Source organism: Antennarius striatus, chromosome 11 (genome assembly GCF_040054535.1).
Source record: "Antennarius striatus isolate MH-2024 chromosome 11, ASM4005453v1, whole genome shotgun sequence".
Taxonomy (NCBI): domain Eukaryota; kingdom Metazoa; phylum Chordata; class Actinopteri; order Lophiiformes; family Antennariidae; genus Antennarius; species Antennarius striatus.
The window spans coordinates 21,674,277-21,698,909 of record NC_090786.1 but is presented as its reverse complement, the minus strand read 5'-3'; the positions used below and the strand labels follow the sequence as shown (position 1 = coordinate 21,698,909).

General features: G+C 45.1%; 1 protein-coding gene across 2 annotated transcripts in view; it reads left to right on the top strand.

The window, feature by feature from the left end:
- Window positions 1-24,633, top strand: part of LOC137604284 (cilia- and flagella-associated protein 46) — a 73,673-nt gene that overhangs the window by 33,088 nt on the left and 15,952 nt on the right. For both annotated transcript variants that reach the window (XM_068328352.1, XM_068328351.1), the window contains exons 27-45: window positions 8,288-8,436; window positions 8,678-8,776; window positions 8,889-8,949; window positions 9,247-9,402; window positions 9,519-9,719; window positions 9,798-9,904; window positions 10,311-10,475; window positions 11,685-11,823; window positions 14,601-14,798; window positions 15,302-15,490; window positions 17,030-17,140; window positions 18,222-18,401; window positions 18,970-19,143; window positions 19,306-19,403; window positions 21,246-21,319; window positions 21,963-22,117; window positions 22,193-22,299; window positions 22,979-23,046; window positions 23,134-23,301. In XM_068328352.1, coding sequence (XP_068184453.1) covers window positions 8,288-8,436; window positions 8,678-8,776; window positions 8,889-8,949; window positions 9,247-9,402; window positions 9,519-9,719; window positions 9,798-9,904; window positions 10,311-10,475; window positions 11,685-11,823; window positions 14,601-14,798; window positions 15,302-15,490; window positions 17,030-17,140; window positions 18,222-18,401; window positions 18,970-19,143; window positions 19,306-19,403; window positions 21,246-21,319; window positions 21,963-22,117; window positions 22,193-22,299; window positions 22,979-23,046; window positions 23,134-23,301 — 2,599 coding nt within the window. The remainder of the gene's footprint in view (window positions 1-8,287; window positions 8,437-8,677; window positions 8,777-8,888; window positions 8,950-9,246; window positions 9,403-9,518; window positions 9,720-9,797; window positions 9,905-10,310; window positions 10,476-11,684; window positions 11,824-14,600; window positions 14,799-15,301; window positions 15,491-17,029; window positions 17,141-18,221; window positions 18,402-18,969; window positions 19,144-19,305; window positions 19,404-21,245; window positions 21,320-21,962; window positions 22,118-22,192; window positions 22,300-22,978; window positions 23,047-23,133; window positions 23,302-24,633) is intronic.

Below are 24,633 nucleotides of genomic sequence, written 5' to 3'. Positions count from 1 at the left end.
TGAACACGTTCCTTGAGTGTCAACATGTTTCTTCAGTGTGAACATATTCCTTCATTGTGAGTTTGAACATGTTCCTTCTGTTTGAACACGTTCCTTCAGTGTGATGACGTTCCTTCATTGTGAACACGTTCCTTCAGTGTGAACACGTTCCTTTATTGTGAACACATTCCTTCATTGTGAAAACGTTCATTCAGTGTGAACACGTTCCTTCAGTGTGGATCAGTGTGAACACGTTCCTTCATTGTGAACACGTTCCTTCAGTGTGAACACGTTCCTTTAGTGTGAACACGTTCCTTCAGTGTGAACACGTTCCTTCATTGTGAACACGTTCCTTCGGTGTGAACACGTTCCTTTAGTGTGAACGTGTTCCTTCAGTGTGAACACGTTCCTTCATTGTGAACACGTTCCTTCAGTGTGAACACGTTCCTTTAGTGTGAACATGTTCCTTCAGTGTGAACACGTTCCTTCATTGTGAACACGTTCCTTCATTGTGAACACGTTCCTTCAGTGTGAACACATTCCTTCATTGTGAACACGTTCCTTTAGTGTGAACATGTTCCTTCAGTGTGAACATGTTCCTTCATTGTGAACACGTTCCTTCATTGTGAACACGTTCCTTCAGTGTGAACAAGTTCCTTCAGTGCGAACACGTTCCTTTAGTGTGAACACGTTCCTTGAGTGTCAACATGTTTCTTCAGTGTGAACATATTCCTTCATTGTGAGTTTGAACATGTTCCTTCTGTTTGAACACGTTCCTTCAGTGTGATGACGTTCCTTCATTGTGAACACGTTCCTTCAGTGTGAACACGTTCCTTTATTGTGAACACATTCCTTCATTGTGAAAACGTTCCTTCAGTGTGAACACGTTCCTTCAGTGTGGATCAGTGTGAACACGTTCCTTCATTGTGAACACGTTCCTTCAGTGTGAACACGTTCCTTCATTATGATCACGTTCCTTCAGTGTGAACATGTTACTTCATTGTGAACACGTTCCTTCAGTGCGAAGACGTTCCTTCAGTGTGAACACGTTCCTTCAGTGTGAACACGTTCCTCTAGTATGAGCACGGTCCTTCATTATGTACACGTTACTTGAGTGTGAACATGTTCTTTTAGTGTTGATCAGTGTGAACACGTTCCTTCATTGTGAACACGTTCCTTTAGCGTGAACACGTTCCTTCAGTGTGGATCAGTGTGAACACGTTCCTTCATTGTGAACACGTTCCTTCAGCGTGAACACGTTCCTTTAGTGTGAACACGTTCCTTCAGTGTGAACACGTTCCTTCATTGTGAACACGTTCCTTCGGTGTGAACACGTTCCTTTAGTGTGAACGTGTTCCTTCAGTGTGAACACGTTCCTTCATTGTGAACACGTTCCTTCAGTGTGAACACGTTCCTTTAGTGTGAACATGTTCCTTCAGTGTGAACACGTTCCTTCAGTGTGAACATGTTCCTTCATTGTGAACACGTTCCTTCAGTGTGAACACGTTCCTTCATTGTGAACACGTTCCTTCAGTGTGAACATGTTCCTTCAGTGTGAACACGTTCCTTTGGTGTGAACACGTTCCTTCAGTGTGAACACGTTCCTTTAGTGTGAACATGTTCCTTCAGTGTGAACATGTTCCTTCATTGTGAACACGTTCCTTTAGTGTGAACACGTTCCTTCAGTGTGAACACGTTCCTTTATTGTGAACACATTCCTTCATTGTGAACACGTTCCTTCAGTGTGGATCAGTGTGAACACGTTCCTTCATTGTGAACACGTTCCTTCAGTGTGAACACGTTCCTTCATTATGATCACGTTCCTTCAGTGTGAACATGTTACTTCATTGTGAACACGTTCCTTCAGTGCGAAGACGTTCCTTCAGTGTGAACACGTTCCTTCAGTGTGAACACGTTCCTCTAGTATGAACACGGTCCTTCATTATGAACACGTTACTTGAGTGTGAACATGTTCTTTTAGTGTTGATCAGTGTGAACACGTTCCTTCATTGTGAACACGTTCCTTTAGCGTGAACACGTTCCTTCAGTGTGGATCAGTGTGAACACGTTCCTTCAGTGTGGATCAGTGTGAACACGTTCCTTCATTGTGAACACGTTCCTTCAGTGTGAACACGTTCCTTTAGTGTGAACACATTCCTTCAGTGTGAACACGTTCCTTCATTGTGAACACGTTCCTTCGGTGTGAACACGTTCCTTTAGTGTGAACGTGTTCCTTCAGTGTGAACACGTTCCTTCATTGTGAACACGTTCCTTCAGTGTGAACACGTTCCTTTAGTGTGAACATGTTCCTTCAGTGTGAACACGTTCCTTCATTGTGAACACGTTCCTTCATTGTGAACACGTTCCTTCAGTGTGAACACATTCCTTCATTGTGAACACGTTCCTTTAGTGTGAACATGTTCCTTCAGTGTGAACATGTTCCTTCATTGTGAACACGTTCCTTCATTGTGAACACGTTCCTTCAGTGTGAACACATTCCTTCATTGTGAACACGTTCCTTTAGTGTGAACATGTTCCTTCAGTGTGAACATGTTCCTTCATTGTGAACACGTTCCTTCATTGTGAACACGTTCCTTCAGTGTGAACATGTTCCTTCATTGTGAACACGTTCCTTCATTGTGAACACGTTCCTTCAGTGTGAACACGTTCCTTCATTGTGAACACGTTCCTTCAGTGTGAACACGTTCCTTCAGTGTGAACACGTTCCTTTGGTGTGAACACGTTCCTTCAGTGTGAACACGTTCCTTTAGTGTGAACATGTTCCTTCAGTGTGAACATGTTCCTTCATTGTGAACACGTTCCTTTAGTGTGAACATGTTCCTTCATTGTGAACACGTTCCTTCATTGTGAACACGTTCCTTTAGTGTGAACATGTTCCTTCAGTGTGAACATGTTCCTTCATTGTGATCACGTTCCTTCATTGTGAACACGTTCCTTCAGTGTGAACAAGTTCCTTCAGTGCGAACACGTTCCTTTAGTGTGAACACGTTCCTTTGGTGTGAACACGTTCCTTGAGTGTCAACATGTTTCTTCAGTGTGAACACGTTCCTTTGGTGTGAACACGTTCCTTGAGTGTCAACATGTTTCTTCAGTGTGAACATATTCCTTCATTGTGAGTTTGAACATGTTCCTTCTGTTTGAACACGTTCCTTCAGTGTGATGACGTTCCTTCATTGTGAACACGTTCCTTCAGTGTGAACACGTTCCTTTATTGTGAACACATTCCTTCAGTGTGAACACGTTCCTTTAGTGTGAACACGTTCCTCTAGTATGAACACGGTCCTTCATTATGAACACGTTACTTGAGTGTGAACATGTTCTTTTAGTGTTGATCAGTGTGAACACGTTCCTTCATTGTGAACACGTTCCTTTAGCGTGAACACGTTCCTTCAGTGTGGATCAGTGTGAACACGTTCCTTCATTGTGAACACGTTCCTTCAGTGTGAACACGTTCCTTCAGTGTGAACACGTTCCTTCATTGTGAACACGTTCCTTCATTGTGAACACGTTCCTTCATTGTGAACACGTTCCTTTAGTGTGAACACGTTCCTTTGGTGTGAACACGTTCCTTGAGTGTCAACATGTTTCTTCAGTGTGAACATATTCCTTCATTGTGAGTTTGAACATGTTCCTTCTGTTTGAACACGTTCCTTCAGTGTGATGACGTTCCTTCATTGTGAACACGTTCCTTCAGTGTGAACACGTTCCTTTATTGTGAACACATTCCTTCATTGTGAAAACGTTCATTCAGTGTGAACACGTTCCTTCAGTGTGGATCAGTGTGAACACGTTCCTTCATTGTGAACACGTTCCTTCAGTGTGAACACGTTCCTTTAGTGTGAACACGTTCCTTCAGTGTGAACACGTTCCTTCATTGTGAACACGTTCCTTCGGTGTGAACACGTTCCTTTAGTGTGAACGTGTTCCTTCAGTGTGAACACGTTCCTTCATTGTGAACACGTTCCTTCAGTGTGAACACGTTCCTTTAGTGTGAACATGTTCCTTCAGTGTGAACACGTTCCTTCATTGTGAACACGTTCCTTCATTGTGAACACGTTCCTTCAGTGTGAACACATTCCTTCATTGTGAACACGTTCCTTTAGTGTGAACATGTTCCTTCAGTGTGAACATGTTCCTTCATTGTGAACACGTTCCTTCATTGTGAACACGTTCCTTCAGTGTGAACAAGTTCCTTCAGTGCGAACACGTTCCTTTAGTGTGAACACGTTCCTTGAGTGTCAACATGTTTCTTCAGTGTGAACATATTCCTTCATTGTGAGTTTGAACATGTTCCTTCTGTTTGAACACGTTCCTTCAGTGTGATGACGTTCCTTCATTGTGAACACGTTCCTTCAGTGTGAACACGTTCCTTTATTGTGAACACATTCCTTCATTGTGAAAACGTTCCTTCAGTGTGAACACGTTCCTTCAGTGTGGATCAGTGTGAACACGTTCCTTCATTGTGAACACGTTCCTTCAGTGTGAACACGTTCCTTCATTATGATCACGTTCCTTCAGTGTGAACATGTTACTTCATTGTGAACACGTTCCTTCAGTGCGAAGACGTTCCTTCAGTGTGAACACGTTCCTTCAGTGTGAACACGTTCCTCTAGTATGAGCACGGTCCTTCATTATGTACACGTTACTTGAGTGTGAACATGTTCTTTTAGTGTTGATCAGTGTGAACACGTTCCTTCATTGTGAACACGTTCCTTTAGCGTGAACACGTTCCTTCAGTGTGGATCAGTGTGAACACGTTCCTTCATTGTGAACACGTTCCTTCAGCGTGAACACGTTCCTTTAGTGTGAACACGTTCCTTCAGTGTGAACACGTTCCTTCATTGTGAACACGTTCCTTCGGTGTGAACACGTTCCTTTAGTGTGAACGTGTTCCTTCAGTGTGAACACGTTCCTTCATTGTGAACACGTTCCTTCAGTGTGAACACGTTCCTTTAGTGTGAACATGTTCCTTCAGTGTGAACACGTTCCTTCATTGTGAACACGTTCCTTCATTGTGAACACGTTCCTTCAGTGTGAACACATTCCTTCATTGTGAACACGTTCCTTTAGTGTGAACATGTTCCTTCAGTGTGAACATGTTCTTTCATTGTGAACACGTTCCTTCATTGTGAACACGTTCCTTCAGTGTGAACATGTTCCTTCATTGTGAACACGTTCCTTCAGTGTGAACACGTTCCTTCATTGTGAACACGTTCCTTCAGTGTGAACATGTTCCTTCAGTGTGAACACGTTCCTTTGGTGTGAACACGTTCCTTCAGTGTGAACACGTTCCTTTAGTGTGAACATGTTCCTTCAGTGTGAACATGTTCCTTCATTGTGAACACGTTCCTTTAGTGTGAACACGTTCCTTCAGTGTGAACACGTTCCTTTATTGTGAACACATTCCTTCATTGTGAACACGTTCCTTCAGTGTGGATCAGTGTGAACACGTTCCTTCATTGTGAACACGTTCCTTCAGTGTGAACACGTTCCTTCATTATGATCACGTTCCTTCAGTGTGAACATGTTACTTCATTGTGAACACGTTCCTTCAGTGCGAAGACGTTCCTTCAGTGTGAACACGTTCCTTCAGTGTGAACACGTTCCTCTAGTATGAACACGGTCCTTCATTATGAACACGTTACTTGAGTGTGAACATGTTCTTTTAGTGTTGATCAGTGTGAACACGTTCCTTCATTGTGAACACGTTCCTTTAGCGTGAACACGTTCCTTCAGTGTGGATCAGTGTGAACACGTTCCTTCAGTGTGGATCAGTGTGAACACGTTCCTTCATTGTGAACACGTTCCTTCAGTGTGAACACGTTCCTTTAGTGTGAACACATTCCTTCAGTGTGAACACGTTCCTTCATTGTGAACACGTTCCTTCGGTGTGAACACGTTCCTTTAGTGTGAACGTGTTCCTTCAGTGTGAACACGTTCCTTCATTGTGAACACGTTCCTTCAGTGTGAACACGTTCCTTTAGTGTGAACATGTTCCTTCAGTGTGAACACGTTCCTTCATTGTGAACACGTTCCTTCATTGTGAACACGTTCCTTCAGTGTGAACACATTCCTTCATTGTGAACACGTTCCTTTAGTGTGAACATGTTCCTTCAGTGTGAACATGTTCCTTCATTGTGAACACGTTCCTTCATTGTGAACACGTTCCTTCAGTGTGAACACATTCCTTCATTGTGAACACGTTCCTTTAGTGTGAACATGTTCCTTCAGTGTGAACATGTTCCTTCATTGTGAACACGTTCCTTCATTGTGAACACGTTCCTTCAGTGTGAACATGTTCCTTCATTGTGAACACGTTCCTTCATTGTGAACACGTTCCTTCAGTGTGAACACGTTCCTTCATTGTGAACACGTTCCTTCAGTGTGAACACGTTCCTTCAGTGTGAACACGTTCCTTTGGTGTGAACACGTTCCTTCAGTGTGAACACGTTCCTTTAGTGTGAACATGTTCCTTCAGTGTGAACATGTTCCTTCATTGTGAACACGTTCCTTTAGTGTGAACATGTTCCTTCATTGTGAACACGTTCCTTCATTGTGAACACGTTCCTTCAGTGTGAACACGTTCCTTCATTGTGAACACGTTCCTTCATTGTGAACACGTTCCTTCAGTGTGAACACGTTCCTTCAGTGTGAACATGTTCCTTCAGTGTGAACATGTTCCTTCAGTGTGAACACGTTCCTTTAGTGTGAACATGTTCCTTCATTGTGAACACATTCCTTCATTGTGAACACGTTCCTTTAGTGTGAACATGTTCCTTCATTGTGAACACGTTCCTTCATTGTGAACACGTTCCTTCAGTGTGAACACGTTCCTTCATTGTGAACACGTTCCTTCATTGTGAACACGTTCCTTCATTGTGAACACGTTCCTTCAGTGTGAACATGTTCCTTCAGTGTGAACATGTTCCTTCAGTGTGAACACGTTCCTTCAGTGTGAACACATTCCGTCAGTGTGAACACGTTCCTTCAGTGTGAACACGTTCCTTCTGTTGTTCCCATCAGTCAGGATGTGATACACCAGAGGTAGTGATGTAAACACCAGAGTGGGGTTGATTCTCCACCCCCACCCCCAACAAATCTCACCCTAATTATTGTTGATTCATTGATCAAAGACTGGAATTGCAATTATTGACTATGACAATGACAGTGATCCCTCGTTCCTTGCGGTTATTGCGTTCCAGGAACCAAACACGATTAAGGAATTCCACAATAGAACAACAAACTATTTATCTTATTGTTTACGATAATTTAACCCTTTCTGAACCCCCCCATACTGATATTAAACCACCGTCTCTGTGTATTACCTTTAAAACACTGACAGACTGTTTAAGACACAATTGTGTCTCACGGAAGTCTGAGACTCACAGAACGTAGAACACTTCAGGAAGCCGTCAGCCAATAGAATGTGTGTACGGTATCACGTGACTGCCTACCAAAAGTCAGTGATGAGGTGGAGTCACAAGTGTTGATGCGTGAATGCACGAGGGCACACAGTATGCGTATACACACAGCACACACGTCCCCTGCTCTCGTCACAGAAGGAGAGAAAAAGTGAGACTAAAGAATGTCTCCTAACTACAGTTAATCAAAGGTAACGCAAGGACACTTTTCTTTAGTGGATTTTTAATGATAATAATCATAAAGATAAAATCATCCTCTCCACTGACTACTCCCCCCACCCCCACCCCCCCAAAAAATAGAATGTCCACTGCTGTCCAAAACATGTGTGCACATATCAAATGATGGTTTGGGGACATGGGTGACCCTCCACCCATCCCTCCATGTTCTTGTTGGTGATGAAACATACATACAAACACACAAACTGTCCACGTAACCTGTGACAACACCGTTCACTAATGAACGGTTCATCTGTAGGGGTAGGTGTTTGTGCTCAAATCGAGTTTCAATTTCAGTTCACAGTAAAATAAGATCTGGTGCTGTATTAGACAGAAGTACAGCACGGCTGTCAGGAATTGATTTCACCGCCTTTGTGTCTGTGGTTGATTAGAGTGATCAGCTTTTACAGCCCAGGGCTGTATTGTTTCAACGTGTGGGACTAGTTTAGTGTAGGGGGCAGTTTTAACTGTTGCCCAAAATCTTTAATTAAAGCAGAGACAGAGAAGGAGGGAATGAGGATCTTTTCTGTAGATTTTTACAATTATATTACAAAAGTAACGTATAAATGATTCTGTGACCTTTGACCTGTAGTATTTTTACACATAACTGTACATGTTCCTTTATTTTCTTGCTGTTTCTCTGGCGTTAGACTCAGAGCCTGTTCTACCTGGACATGCTGCAGAAAGAGCTTCGTTCTGTCACCCTGGAACACCTGACCTTACCCATAATGCATCTGGCTGAGACTATTGCACATGATCTTCTGGAGAGAAGAAGCCTGTCTGATTTCTACAGACTGAGGTTATATATGATGAATTAAAGTTAACTGTGTACAGATGTGCTGCTTTTGACAGAAATATTCCTTCGTGTTATTTTAATTACAATAAACTAATGCAGGAGCCAAAAGATCAGGAGACGACATGTTGAGTAAAAGCAGTCTGTTAGTACAGTGAGCACCTCCTCTCTGCTTAAAAGTGTGTTTCTATCACAAAGAAGTGATGAACTGACACACCTGGACTCTGTCGTGTTGCTCTCTCACCAGTATAGTGAGGACCTGCTGTCTGCTGGGCTCGGGGGCCCAGTCTCCCTATCAGGAGCAGCTGCTGGCCCTGAGTGGGATCCAGGAGGAGGAGCAGATGGAGTACGTTAGTCAGTCAGTCAGTCAGCCAGTCAGTCAGTCAGCCAGTCAGTCAGCCAGTCAGTCAGTGTCTGTTCCTGTTTCATGGATAACGATGTGGCGTTCTTGTCTGCAGGTGTCACAAACGGATTCTTTCTGTACAGGAAAGGAGGCGTCTCTACGAACCCGTCAGTCAGGTCAGCTGCTGCTCCTGGAGAACTCTGACATTTAGCTTCAGAGCTCAGAGTCTCTGTCAGCATTTACATCCCATAATGCTCCAAAACTGTTCAGTGGTTCTAAACTCAGGATTTCTGACAGGTCAGTTAGTGAGGAGTGTGTGTGTGTGTGTGTGTGTGTGTGTGTGTGTGTGTGTGTGTGTGTGTGTGTGTGTGTGTGTGTGTGTGTGTGTGTGTGTGTGTGTGTGTGTGTGTGTGTGTGTGTGTGTGTGTGTGTGTGTGTGTGTGTGTGTGTGTGTGTGTTGATTTGTTTTTCAGAAAGCGAAGGCGGGGCAGAAGGCGGGGCCTTGGCAGCGTGGGTGTGTGAAGGTGTGTGTTCCTGACCTGTGGCTGAACAAAGCTGCTGTGTGTCTCAGTCTGGACCTCCTCCAACCTGCCCGACTGCTGCTGGCAGAGGCTCACCTGGTGGCACAGGTGAGCGGACTACAAGAATACAGTGTCAGACGCTGAAGAAGATCATCAAAAATATTTTTGTTTATTGCCTCATTCTTCCGGCATTAAATCATTAAACCATTCTTCTCTCGTTCCAGGAACTTGGAGACCACAAAGCTACGGCGAGAAGTTTGCTTCATCTGTCCAGGCTGGCTTGTAAGGAGCGGAAGTTTAACCAGGCTCTCAAGTTGTTGGACAAATCCCAGGACCTGGGAGGGGATGAGGACTTCTGGTACCAGCTGACTCTGACCAGGGTCACCGCTGTGACGGGCCGGAGGGACCATGATGCACCTGCCCAGGTGCAGAACCTACACCCTTTAACAACCGTCCACTTAATTCAGCCTTGTAGTGAAGATGTTTGTCTCCACTTGTTTCAGGTTGACCAGATTATAATCCGAGGCTGTGCGGCGCTGAAGCTGCTTCTGGATCAGCATGTGAACCGGGAGGCAGAAATCACTTCATTCATCACCTCACTGGAGATGAGGTGGAGTCAGATGTCTGAGAAACCTGCTGAATGTGCTCCTCTTCTGATGACCTCAGTGGTGTTAGGGTCACCACAGAGTGTCAGAAAATTAATTTTCATTCCACTGTTTAAATAACATTTTAAAACACAACAAAACCAAAGACTTTTGCCCACGTTTGGACGTCAGAGACATGTTGAACAGCTGCAGCGCAGACGTGCTGCTATACATGTTCATAGGTTGGGTTCACTGGTGCAAAGAGTGAAGCGTCATCAGTCAATCATGTTGACGCAAACAGAGAAGAACACATTTATTCCTTCTGCACCAAAGTCTGTGAAACATTGTGTCTCTAAGATGAAACCTTTCAGAAGTGGTGATGCTGTCTTTTGTGATCGGCCCTGATCACACCGGTTGTGTTTTCTCCTCCAGAGGAGCCGTGGAGTGTGTGCGTGCCCTCAGGACAGGAGGGCCTGGGGGGGTCCAGAGACTAAAGACAGCCTGTGAGACGCTCCAGAGGTGTGCCACGACGTTCACCGCCCTCAGGTCCACAGAACAGGCAGCAGAGGCACATCTGGAGTGTGCTCAGGGTCTAAGGTTAGTTCGGGGTCTAAGGTTAGTTCAGGGTCTAAGGTTCGGGGTCTAAGGTTAGTATGGGGTCTAAGGTTAGTACAGGGTCTAAGGTTAGTTCGGGGTCTAAGGTTAGTTTAGGGTCTAAGGTTAGTTCAGGGTCTAAGGTTAGTTCAGGGTCTAAGGTTAGTTCGGGGTCTAAGGTTAGTTTGGGGTCTAAGGTTAGTTCAGGGTCTAAGGTTAGTTCAGGGTCTAAGGTTAGTTCAGGGTCTAAGGTTAGTTCAGGGTCTAAGGTTAGTTCAGGGTCTAGGGTTAGCTCAGGGTCTAAGGTTAGTTCAGGGTCTAAGGTTAGTTCAGGGTCTAAGGTTCGGGGTCTAAGGTTAGTATGGGGTCTAAGGTTAGTACAGGGTCTAAGGTTAGTTCAGGGTCTAAGGTTAGTTCAGGGTCTAAGGTTAGCTCAGGGTCTAAGGTTAGTTCAGGGTCTAAGGTTAGTTCAGGGTCTAAGGTTCGGGGTCTAAGGTTAGTATGGGGTCTAAGGTTAGTACAGGGTCTAAGGTTAGTTCGGGGTCTAAGGTTAGTTTAGGGTCTAAGGTTAGTTCAGGGTCTAAGGTTAGTTCAGGGTCTAAGGTTAGTTCGGGGTCTAAGGTTAGTTTGGGGTCTAAGGTTAGTTCAGGGTCTAAGGTTAGTTCAGGGTCTAAGGTTAGTTCAGGGTCTAAGGTTAGTTCAGGGTCTAAGGTTAGTTCAGGGTCTAGGGTTCGGGGTCTAAGGCTAGTTCAGGGTCTAAGGTTAGTTCAGGGTCTAAGGTTCGGGGTCTAAGGTTAGTACGGGGTCTAAGGTTCGGGGTCTAAGGTTATTTCGGGGTCTAAGGTTAGTTCAAGGTGTAAGGTTAGTTTGGGGTCTAAGGTTAGTTCGGGGTCTAAGGTTAGTTCGGGGTCTAAGGTCAGTCTGACCAGGTACCAGAGCTAACGGCACGAGTATTCCTCAAAGCGTATATAATGTATATATAACCAAATCATATGACAATGTAGAAATTAATTTAGAGTCTCCTTAGAGGTGTGTGTGTGTGTGTGTGTGTGTGTGTGTGTGTGTGTGTGTGTGTGTGTGTGTGTGTGTGTGTGTGTGTGTGTGTGTGTGTGTGTGTGTGTGTACAGTGTATATACAGTATGCATGTATATGATGCATGTACATTTGACAGCTCAGTTGTCCAAACACAGTCTTTACCCCCCCCCTCTCCAGAGTCCTGGCTGGTAACACTACTATACCAGAGGACAAACAGCACCTCCTGCTGGACGGCTTCTCCCAGCTGCAGACAGCTGTCACAAAGCAGGAACATCTGGTGCTCAGGGGTCACCGGCTGCTCCTGCCACAGGAGGGGGTAAATATCAGCCTATATTCTTGTTGATTTTTTGTAAATGCTTTCTGAGATACTTTTAACCAGTCAGTCACTCTTCCTTAATTGTCCAGTAATCATGCTCACCTGTCAAACACACACACACACACACACACACACACACACACACACACACACACACACACACACACACACACACACACACACACACACACACACACACACACACACACACATATATATATAGCAGCTGGATAGTACAGTGGTTAAGTCAATGCAGGAGGTTGTGGGTTCGAATCCCGGTCGGGACAAACACTATCCAGTCAACGTACACAAAATGCAGAAAGGGGCGTGGTCTGGAATGCAGGAGGGCGTGGTCTGGAATGCAGGAGGGCGTGGGCGTGGCTTCGAACCCCAGACAGGGCGGGCACTATCCAGTGAGGGTCCTTAGGCAAGACCCCTAATGCTATACGAGCCTACCTCAAACATGAGTGAACACAATAATGACAGAGTCATACCGGCTCGGACGTCGCCCAGGTTAACAAGGTCCGCGTCAGATGCTAGGGGACCAGGGCAATCTGATGAGAAATGGGCTACTGGAACAAGACACACATGGACAAGGGCGGAGAATACGGAGTTGTTGGAATGCTACTACACAAGTAATCCCAGAGAGAGGGGATATATGGGGCGGATGTGGGACCAATGGATGCTTCGAAACCCACAATCAAGGCTAACAAAGAAACAGCTGTTAGCCCAGTGTTCCAACATCCGTAACCGAAAACTGCTGTCACAACTAGAGATCGATGAACTACAAAAACAATGCTACGGCAAGGGGGAGCCAGGACGCCAGGTCAGCGGGGGGATATCACCCCCCCCACAATCCATGATTGGGTACCAAGCCCCAAGAGACATACACAGCCTCAATACAAGAGCTGCTGACCTGCGAAGGAAGATCGTGACCCAAATGGAAACCTGGAGCCTCCAACAAATACTTAAGCTAAGTTGTCAAGTACCTTCAGAAAATCTGCTAGAAGATGTGAATGCTGCAATAAGAACCATCCCCACAGGGAACATAACTGAGACCAACAAGCTGATCCACAGTACAGCAACAGTAATCCTCGAAATGCTGGGATATAAGATCAACACAGGGCATAAAAAACAATACCCTCCATGGAAGAGACGGTTAGAGGCCAAGATAAAGGCGACACGGAGAGGAGTCAGCCAGCTAGCCGAGCTACAGAAGGGGAACATGGTGAATAAAGGGGCACCCAGGAAATACAGCAAGCTCTCCATACCTGAAGCACTCGAAACTGCCAAACAGAGACTAACAGCTCTGGCTACCCGACTGAAGCGATACACCAAGGAGATTGAGGCCAGGAGAATAAACAAGACCTTCTCCACTCAACCAGCAAAGGTGTACTCTCAGTGGCAGGGAAATAGCATCCAGCCAGACCCACCAAGAGCTGAGGTGGAGAAATACTGGAAGGGCATATGGGAAAGAGTAGCATCACACAACACCCATGCCCAGTGGCTAGTGGACCTAAGGACTGACCACAGCTGCCTCCCAGAACAAGAACCAGTAACCATCTCAATGGCAGACATCCAAGAAAGAGTGTCAAAGATGAAGAGTTGGTCAGCACCGGGCCCCGATATGATCCATACATACTGGCTAAAGAAGCTGACAGCACTCCACGAGCGTCTAGCAGCACAGATGAACCAGCTGCTAAGGGATGGGACGCACCCAGAATGGTTGACTGAAGGCAGGACAGTCCTGATCATGAAAGACCCACAGAAGGAATCTACCCCATCCAACTACCGGCCAATAACCTGTCTCAGTACAACATGGAAGCTCCTGTCAGGCATCATAGCGGCTAAGATGAGTAGGGACATGGATCAATACATGAGTGGGACACAGAAAGGAGTTGGTAATAACACCAGGGGAGCCAAGCACCAGCTACTGGTGGACAGAGCAGTACACAGAGACTGTAAGAATAGGCAGACCAACTTGTGCACCGCCTGGATTGACTACCAGAAAGCCTACGACTCAATGCCACACACGTGGATACTGGAATGTCTGGAACTGTATAAGATCAACAGGACACTAAGAGCCTTCATCAAGAACTCAATGGGGAAGTGGAAGACAACCCTGGAGACTAACTCCAAGCCAATTGTCCAAGTTAACATCAAGCGCGGCATATACCAAGGGGATGCACTATCACCACTGCTGTTCTGCATAGGCCTGAACCCCCTCAGTCACATCATCACAAAGGGTGGTTACGGATACCAATTCCGAAGCGGGACAACAATCAGCCATCTCCTCTACATGGATGACATCAAGCTGTATGCCAGGAATGAGCGAGAAATTGACTCACTGATCCACACCACCAGGATCTACAGAGACGACATATATATATATATATATATATATATATATATATATATATATATATATATATATATATATATACACAGTACATAGTTGCTATATATATTTTCTGCACTATAAGGTGCACCTAAAAGCCCTTCATTTTCTAAAAAACCGACAGTGCCTTAAAATCCAGAGGGCCTTATTTGTGAAAAAAGTTTTGAAATATGCCATTCACTGAAGGTGCTCCTTATAGTGCGGAAAATACTGAATTTAGAATACCATTTGTAATCCTAAAATCAATGAATGTTTGACAAATTATTATGTTAACTTCAGATGTTTTCATCTTTTCTGTTCAGTAACACGGTTGTGTAAGTTTTCCTGTCCCCACTGTTGGTCAGTTGTCTTGCTGATATAAATGAGTGTGTGTTCTCAGAGCGGTGGGTTGTCCCTGGCAGCAGAGCGCCGGCTGCTCCACCTGAGACTGTCCCTGGTGGAGTTCTGCCTCTCCATGCTGGAGCAGCGCTGTGCAGAGAAGACAGGAAAGGCTCTGGACCGAGAGCAGAAGTCGTCTGCCGAAATCATCCTGGAGGAATTCATACGCGGCACACCGGAACCAAACTCTGTGGAAGAGGTTAGACAATCACAACACGAAGGGTCGCACATGAACATGTGAATCACTCTGAGGTGTTTTGTGTGTACAGTGAATTAATATTTATTATTATTTATTATTGTGTAGCATCTGTCAAATTCAGATCGGTGCTTCAGACGAAAAACAAACATGTCTTCAAACACCACATTAAATATATTTACATAAAAACAGGCATCCAAATTAATTTAAACTGGATGTTTTGTCATGATTAGTATAAAGATGGTTTAGTAAATGAATGAAATGAACACAGGCATGCACATCTGATAGAGGAAAACACATGAAATTACAAAAGATATGTAAACAAGGTTAAAATTGTAGGAAGAGAATTTATAAATTCAGTAAAACACAATAGTGGTGCATCATGGATGTTTCTTCCTCCACACACACCGTTCCTTTGTCCCTAATGTCAAGCAGCTTCTGTGGTACTGAATAACGGATCATGTGTCTGACAGTGTCAGAGTGGTTCTCCTCTGCTGTTCTTACAGGAGTGGTTGAGTGTGAGCGCCACCTTGGGGCAGGTTGTCACCAGCCAGCTGGCTGCAGTCACCTCTCAGTCCACAGACAGCGTGGAGGTCAAAGGTCGCTGCCTGGGGCTGATGGGAAAGTACCTCAGGCTGCTGGCTGTGCAGGAGGACCCCCTTCATCCACGTTCTCTGTGGAACACGAGCAGAAAGGTAGAACATACATGTTCATACTGGTGGTCCCATGTGTGGTCATGTCTGTGAGGGGGGGTCCAGCAAATAGATCTGTTCAGTCAAAGTTAGACCAGGAGTCTCTGGAGTACCCAAGACTGTCCAACAGGCTTCTGAACAGTGTTGTTCAAAAATAGACACGCATCCCAGCTGATACGTCATGTAAACACCATGTAAACATAAGGAATACACAAACAACAATGTAAACATAAGGAATAAACAAACACCATGTAAACATAAAGCATAAACAAACACCATGTAAACATAAAGCATAAACAAATACCATGTAAACATAAAGCATAAACAAACACCATGTAAACATAAGGAATAAACAAACACCATGTAAACATAAAGCATAAACAAACACCATGTAAACATAAAGCATAAACAAACACCATGTGAATATAAAGCATAAACAAACACCATGTAAAGCATAAACAAATACCATGTAAACATAAAGCATAAACAAACACCATGTAAACATAAAGCATAAACAAATAACATGTAAACATAAAGCATAAACAAACACCATGTAAACATAAGGAATAAACAAACACCATGTAAACATAAAGCATAAACAAACACCATGTAAACATAAAGCATAAACAAGCACCATGTGAATATAAAGCATAAACAAATACCATGTAAACATAAAGCATAAACAAACACCATGTAAAGCATAAACAAATACCATGTAAACATAAAGCATAAACAAACACCATGTAAACATAAAGCATAAACAAATACCATGTAAACATAAAGCATAAACAAACACCATGTAAACATAAAGCATAAACAAACACCATATAAACATAAAGCATAAACAAACACCATGAAAACAAAAAGCATAAACAAACACAGTACACAGTGGGTGAACTATTGGTCCAATGAGTTGTTGTCTCTGAGCTCCACTAGATGGCAGTATAGCCTGATAAACAAGTGATTTGTTGCTGTTTCTGTCTGGCATAAGGAGGAACACAAGAACAAATCCTACTGGAGTTTAACAATTTGAAAGCATGAGGATGAATCATGTGGTCTAGAAAACTAGTGTTTAGATTGATCTGTGATCTGTGGGGAAGGTTTAGATTAGATTGATCAGTAATCTGCTGGTGAAGATTTAGATTAGATTGATCAGTAATCTGCTGGTGAAGATTTAGATTAGATTGATCAGTAATTTGCTGGTGAATATTTTGATTGATCAGTAATCTGCTGGTAAAGGTTTAGATTAGATTGATCAGTAATCTGTAGGGAAGGTTTAGTTTTGATTGATCAGTAATCTGCTGGTGAAGGTTTAGATTAGATTGATCAGTAATCTGCTGGTGAAGGTCTAGATTAGATTGATCAGTAATATACTGGTGATTGTTTAGATTGATCAGTAATCTGCTGGTGAAGGTTTAGTTTGGCACGTCTGCTTTAAGATGTTCTCACAGAGGTGAAACGGTCGGGCGGCTCCGTTAGAGGTGAACGTTATGAAGGGATTTCTCCTCATGGTGATCTTTCTGTGATCTGGTCCGTCTCCAGACCCCGGATGACCCTGAAGCCGTCTCCATGGAGGATTCAGACTCAATAACAGACGGAGGATCAAGCCGAGAGGCGCCGAGGTCGGCCTCTGCCAATAATGCAGAGCTTCAGGTATATCCCTGACCAGTACCCCATCACGACTGACACACGTGTGATCTAAGTCTACTGAGGTGATCCCCTCAGAGTTAACCCTCTGGGCACTCTGTGTTCATGTTCAACACGTGTACAGGTCCACTGTCCACAAGACAAATAGCATGGAGCTGTTACAGCAAAGCTGCTTCAGGTTTGAGGCTCATGTGTTGAGAACACGAGATGATGAACTGTCTTTATTCTCCCACAATATATGAAATGAGCTACAAGGTCTTAATGGATGTGAAGCACACCTCTCAGGTGAGCCCTTCAGGTGAACTAGTAACTAGTGACACTAGTGACTAGTTAATGTCTCAGCACCATCCTGCAGCATCAGTGCTCACAATCAAATAGTTTAGCCTAATATTTTTAATCTTACAGGTATTGATCGCACCGGTTCTATTTCCAGAGAGCAGAATCACACTGAGCACGAGACAGGTGTGAAAGAATCTGTGTGACTGAGTTTGTCAGTCAAACAACATTTAATACAACTACATCATTTTAATCTGTTCCAGCCTTGTAAAAAAAAAAAAAAACAGAAATTATTAAGAAAGCATATCGTTTATCTACCAGTTGATTCTGTACCTGTGTATAATTAATTAAACCCAGGTAAAGTCACGTAAGAAATGATGAAATATGAAAAGAAACACGAGAACACACGAGTTACGTCTTTACGCCACCAACAAGAATGAGATGCGGTCTCACTGATGTTCTATCCATCCGCCAACACGTAAGGAACGAGATGCGGTCTCACTGATGTTCTATCCATCCGCCAACATGTAAAGAACGAGGTGCGGTCTCACTGATGTCGTATCCATCCGCCAAAACGTGGTCAAGAACGAGTTGCGGTCTCACTGATGTTGTATCCATCCGCCAACACGTGGTAAAGACTTAGATGCAGTCTCACTGATGTCGTATCCATCAGCCAACACGTGGTAAAGAACGAGATGCGGTCTCACTGATGTTGTATCCATCCCCTGAGACACACACACACACACACACACACACACACACACACACACACACACACACACACACACCTTACCCTGTCCTGTACCTCTAGATTAGCGGTGTTTCCCAGCAGCTGCTGACTCAGGCCAGGACGGCTCTGTCTGAGACCATCAGCCTGTGTCTCCAGAACCAGCTGCCCCCCCCCATCCTGAGGGATGCCTCTCTGAATGCTCTGGAGTGTCACGGCCAGGTGGACCCCGCGCTGGCCGGTCATTATCTCGCCCTGTTTCAGGTATTTATGCACAACTTTACATCCCCGGGCGTCACACCGCTGTGGTTGGATTTCTAGAAAAGAAAAATTGTGTTTAAAATGTGAGAGCTGGAGGCTGTTTGCTGCCATACAGTATATACTGTATGTGTGAGTCTCAGCTCTAAGTACATGTCTGTCGTGAAATAAAGACATCACAAAAAAGTAAGGAAACATGTGTTTGGTTGATTACTTCTTTGTGGTAACAAAGTACAATGTAAGGAGGAATTGTTACAACAAAAAATAATCTCAAAAACACATTTCCTTACTTTTTGAGTTAAATTCAGTTGTTTGTTTGTGTCATATATGTGTAGTAACAGATCATTTAGATGTGTCTTTGGTGTGTTTGTGTGTAACAGACACACTGTGTCCAATATATTTGTAGAGTATTTAGAAACAATAGTATTAAACATTATAAGACATGTGTTTCCATTGACGTGCATACAGGACACAATTGCTTTATGTACATATTCACTTTATTTGTGAACCCCTACTGTTAGCGTTACATTCAGGTTGTAGCCCCCTCCCTCAGCACCGTGTCCTGTTGTTCCAGACCTGCTGCAGCATCTCCACCATGTCTGAGGTCCTGGACTCCTCCTGCGGTGACGCCGCTGTGTCTCAGCTCTCTGCCCTGAGCAGCCTCCACCCTGCTCTGCTGGCCCCCCAGGAGGAGAGTCCCAAAGTCCTGCTGGGGGTGGCGGAGGACTCCCTCCAGGGCTGCTCTGAGGTCATCACTGACACGCTGTGGTCGTAGTCTAGTGTTGGGTCGTGTTGAGAAAGACTGACGCTCTGCGTGTGTCCATTATGTACTAGTGAAGCTGGTGAATAATGCTGGTTTCTATACAACACTGGTAAATGTGTGACATGGAAATAACTTCCTTCTTTGCAGGTTTTCAGCCACCTGACCATCGATCCCAACCACCTGAACATCTTGGCGGAGCTCCCCCCCCCCCTGACGATCCTGCTGCTGCAGCACTCTGAAGACTGGTGACTTCTCTTTGTGTTCTGGTCTTAGTTTCCTTCCTTTGCAAAGTAGTAAACTCTATCTGTGTGCTTCTGATGGTAGAGGGGTCAGGACTTAGGGCTATTGGGGCAGCAGTGGCACTGAGGGTACGGCAGGTCATCCAATGAGGGCAGGATTGGCGGTTCAAATCCCGCTAATCCATCAGTCTGCCGCACGTCAGCTGTGACTACATGCAGTTTATGATTATGAATGAATATATAGAATCACTTCACCCCTCCCAACAGAAGGTGGTGCTATGAGTTCACTCAAACAACAGGTTGGGTCCGTGTCAGAAACAGCCTTCAGAGAGTCAGAGTCTTTATTTGTCATGCTGACACACGTTTTCACATTCGACAGCACGAAATACGTCTCTGGCGGTCCCAGTAAGCCGGTCCATAAATAAGATGAATACTTAAGAAAAACAAGAAAACAGTTAACAATGTAAGACATGTAAATTGTAAAATGTCTTAACAGCAAAACTTTATTTACGATGCAGCAGCTTAAGTGTGTAGGTGCTCCATCTATTGCCCCTGATGAAGCACCATATTGCACCAGATCCCCGTGTGTCTGTGGTGACACCCGGGGCGTCGTGAGGGTGACTACAGAGCACCACAGGAGTTCAGCTGTCTAACAGCCTCTGGGAAGAAGGAAGGAGGCAGGAGGCTTGGGGAGGGGTTGGAACAGACTGTGTGCTGGGTGGGTGGGGTCTCTCATGATGTGGGTGGCACTCCTTCTACACCTACTTGTGTAGATTTCTGTGGTGGTAGGTAGGCCACCCCCTACAGTCCTCTGTGCAGCCTTCACCACCCTCTGCAGAGCTTTCCTGTCTGCTGCAGAGCAGCTGCCGTGCCACACGGTGATGCTGGTGGTGAGGATGCTCTCCACCGCGCCCCTGTAGAAGGCCTTCAGGACGGGACCCCCCAGTCCAGCACGCCTCAGCTTCCTGAGGAAGTACAGCCGCTGGGGGGCCTTCCTGAGCAGGTAGGAGGTGTTACAGCTCTAGGTGAGGTCCTCAGTGAGTTGAACCCCCAAGTACCTGTAGCTGGAGACCACCTCCACCGCTGCTCCTCCGATGTGCAGGGGGCGAGGGAGTGTCTCTTCCTCCTGAAGTCCACCACCATCTCCTTGGTCTTCCCCACGTTGATGCAGAGGTTGTTGCGTCTGCACCAGTGCACCAGGTGCTCCACCTCCTCTGTATCTGGACTCATCGTCGTTCTGGATGCGTCCCACCACGACTGTGTCGTCTGTGAACTTTACGATACGACAGCTCAGGTGTTTTGCTGAACAGTCATACGTCAGTAGAGTGAACAGGAGGGGGCTGAGCACACAGCCCTGTGGGGAGCCGGTGCTGAGGGTGATGGGGGAGGAGACCGTGTTGTTGACCCTGACAGTCTGTGATCTGTCTGCCAGGAAGTCCAGGACCCAGTTCCCTGTGGTGGCAGACAGTCCCAGATCTAACGGTTTCTGCACCAGGTCTGGGGGGTGATGGTGTTTAAAACAGAGGTGGAATCCAGGAAGAGCAGGCGGATGTAGGGGTCCCTGCTCTCCAGGTGGGTGAGGTATGTGTGGACCACAGAGGAGATGGCGTCGTCAGTGGAGCGGTTCCACAGCGGGTCTGTTGGGCCCTGTGCATTCCTGGTGTTACAGTTAGTGATGCACTTGATGCCCTTCCACGTGCTCCGTGGGTCCCCTGAGGTCAGGTGGATTTGGCCTCTTCTATGCCCTTATCCAGAGCCTTCTTTGATGCCCTTAGTGCCCCTGCCTCCCCCGCCAAACCAGTTCAGTCGCTAAAGGGTTAAATATACATGGTGTTTTCTTGCTTTCAGGTCACAGCTCTATGGGGGGGTCTATGAAACTCCCAGCTCTCCAAATACAAATGGAATGACGACTCAAGTCAGCGGTTAAGTATTTATATTCTCAGAGGATCGTCACAGAGACTGTACTAACAAGAGTCAGGACACATGTAGTTCACCAGTGTACACCACTTCACACCAGTTTACACCATTTACACCATTTACACCACTTCACACCAGTTCACACCAGTTTACACCATTTACACCAGTTCACACCAATTTACACCAGTTTACACCAGTTCACACCAGTTCACACCAGTTCACACCAGTTTACACCAGTCCTCCCGTACCTGAGTGTGTGTCCTGTAACTGAGTGTGTGCCTGAGTGTGTGTGTACCTGAGTGTGTGTCCTGTACCTGAGTGTGTGTGTACCTGAGTGTGTGTGTACCTGAGTGTGTTCCTGTACCTGAATGTGTTCCTGTACCTGAATGTGTGTGTGCCTGAGTGTGTGTGTGTACCTGAGTGTGTACCTGAGTGTGTGTCCTGTAACTGAGTGTGTGCCTGAGTGTGTGTGTACCTGAGTGTGTGTGTACCTGAGTGTGTTCCTGTACCTGAGTGTGTTCCTGTACCTGAATGTGTTCCTGTACCTGAATGTGTGTGTGCCTGAGTGTGTGTGTACCTGAGTGTGTACCTGAGTGTGTGTCCTGTACCTGTGTGTGTACCTGAGTGTGTGTTCTTGTGTTGTTTCAGGTTCCCTCGTATGTTCTCAGGTGGCCAAGACCCCTGTTTGCCCCCCAGCTCTCGGGGCGCTCCAGAGGAAAATCCAGGCGTTCCTCAGGGACCCCCGTCAGAGCAAAGCTGGGGGCAGACTGGAGGACCCTGGGGGGCAACAAGGTCTTCCCTGTGTAGGTGTCACTGACAGTATTAGGCTTCTGTCATCTTAAAGTTGCCGGTCAGACAGCTTCCTGTTTCCTTTGTAGGAAGCTGAAGCAGAAGAAACGCGATTGGTCTGCTTCAGAGAAATAGTTCAGGACATGGAGGACTATCTGGATCCACTGCTCACACAGTTTGACCTGTCCTGCCTCAGGTGGAGTACCTTTACTCCATCACTACGTTACACCTGGGTTCATTTCTTCACACGAAGGAGACGGAGGCTTCGTGTCAGCAGGATCAGAATCACAATACTGGTTAAAAATACACAGATGTAATCAATACTGACCGATCAACAGAGCAGTGTGGAGTGTGTCACATTTACACACTTTGTTTAACAAACCTCTATTACTGTTGAAAATGTAATTTCAGGCTTTTCACTTAAAAACTACAAAAATGGAAAAGATTTGGTGTCAAAATTTGCAACACCTTCAAATTTAAAGAAAAGTTTGAGAATGAGGAAAAAAAGGAAAGTAGAAGAAGACAGATAATGAGCCCAAAACAGAGACTAAAAATACACAAGGTACTAAAACACAACACGTGGAGAATTATAAACCTTTAAGAATCAAAATATTAAATATTTTAATTTTGATAATATTAAAAGATTTTGACATTTTGAAATAAACATAAACAAAAAAAATATTTTTAACAAAATGTGTTTCGACTGTTGACAGCACAGATATCCACTCCAGAATGTGTTCCAGTACACGAGTCGCGTTCAGGTTCATTCCTCTGGTCCCAGTCTGCATGCCTCTACGTGTCCCACCTTCACACATGTGTGCTTGATCATACGTGTGGTGCTGCAGCGCTGATCTGACCCGTCTTCACCTCCTCAGGCCTCAGGAAGCTTCAGAAGATCCTGACGAGACCCAAAGCAAAGAGGACGGGGCAACAGCAGACCCAGGTAACGGTGGGGTGTGTGTACAGCAGCCTGGTGACTGACACCCTAGTGTTTATTACGTGTGTGTGTGTGTGTGTGTGTGTGTTCTAGTACCTGTGGTTCCAGAGGGGTACGTGGTCCTGCTGGCGGACAGGAAGTTGCTGGAGTTGCCCCTGGAAGCCCTGTCCGTCCTGCAGGCTGAAGGCGTGACGTCCGTGTCACGTGACTTCTCCGTCCAGCTGCTCCACCGCCGCTTGCAGAGGGAAGAACCCCTGAAAGGTAACCACAAACACCCCCAGGGGGTCAGTCACCACTGCAGGGGTAAAACTAGTTTGTCTGTAGGTTCTAAGACCTTCATCCACATCCTAAAGCTTCTGTCTTCAGTCCGTTACACGAGTACATTCATGTCCAGCTCCCTTCTGACAATAGAACGCAGCAGAATCTGTTCATAATGTCATGTGTGAAGTTCAGAACTGTGTGTTTAGTCACATGACTCACAGGTTTCTGATGTAAAATTAAAAATAAGACCAGTGGGTTACTGCAGTAAGACACATATTGTGTGTATTTACTGTACATAAGTGGGACGGCAGCGTAAACTGATTATTAAATCCCCTGAAAACACAGACCGTCATCACACACACACACACACGCACACACACACACACACACACACACACACACACACACACACACACACACACACACACACACACACACACGTCACTTTAACCCATAGGGACCTCATTACATCAGACACAGTAGATTTCTCCACAAGACTTAAGTTTAAGTTACTGTCACTGATTTACTGATTTTTTTTATATTGTTGGCATATTTAAGCAATATTACTTTGTGATAAATGCAATTCATCATTACTATTCAAAAGTGTGCTTGTGCTCAAAATGAAGTGACGTGAAGTGAAGACGACTAACAGAACAGTATCTTTTAAAAAACCAGAGTGTCATAAAGGCTCAGAGCTAAACTGTAAGGTTTTAGCTGTAACCACATTTGTGGATTGTAAATGAATAAAGTGATGAGTGCGTGCTCCGGTGTTCACCAGTGAATCTTAATCCCCTTAAATGGACCATGCTGAGAACGGAGCGGTCAAACCACATCCTCAGAACACGTGTGATCTCATGGAGACATCCTGATCGCTTCAGCTTGTTCTGCTGAGCAGGAAGTCCTGTAACCCTCACCGTTTCACCGCCTGTTTCACCGCCTGTTTTACTGCCTGTTTTACTGCCTGTTTCACTGCCTGTTTTACTGCCTCTTTTACTGCCTGTTTTACTGCCTGTTCCAATATGTTAGAGTAAAGCGAGATGGTTTTCCATGACCAGCAAATGGAGAAACTGGAAACCACTTCTACTGGTTCCTCCTGTTGGTCCTGCAGGATCAGAGGGCAGACGTTAAGGGTTACGTTACTAGTGATGGTGAGAAATGAGAACTCTGTCTGTAATAAGGAAAGGAAAACCATGACTAGAAAGAACTGAAAACCTGAAATAATTCCTGAGGTAAAACCTGACAGAAGAGAGAGGGATCACAGTTAGTGAATACTGATCACAGTTAGTGAATACTGAACACAGTTAGTGAATACTGATCACAGTTAGTGAATAC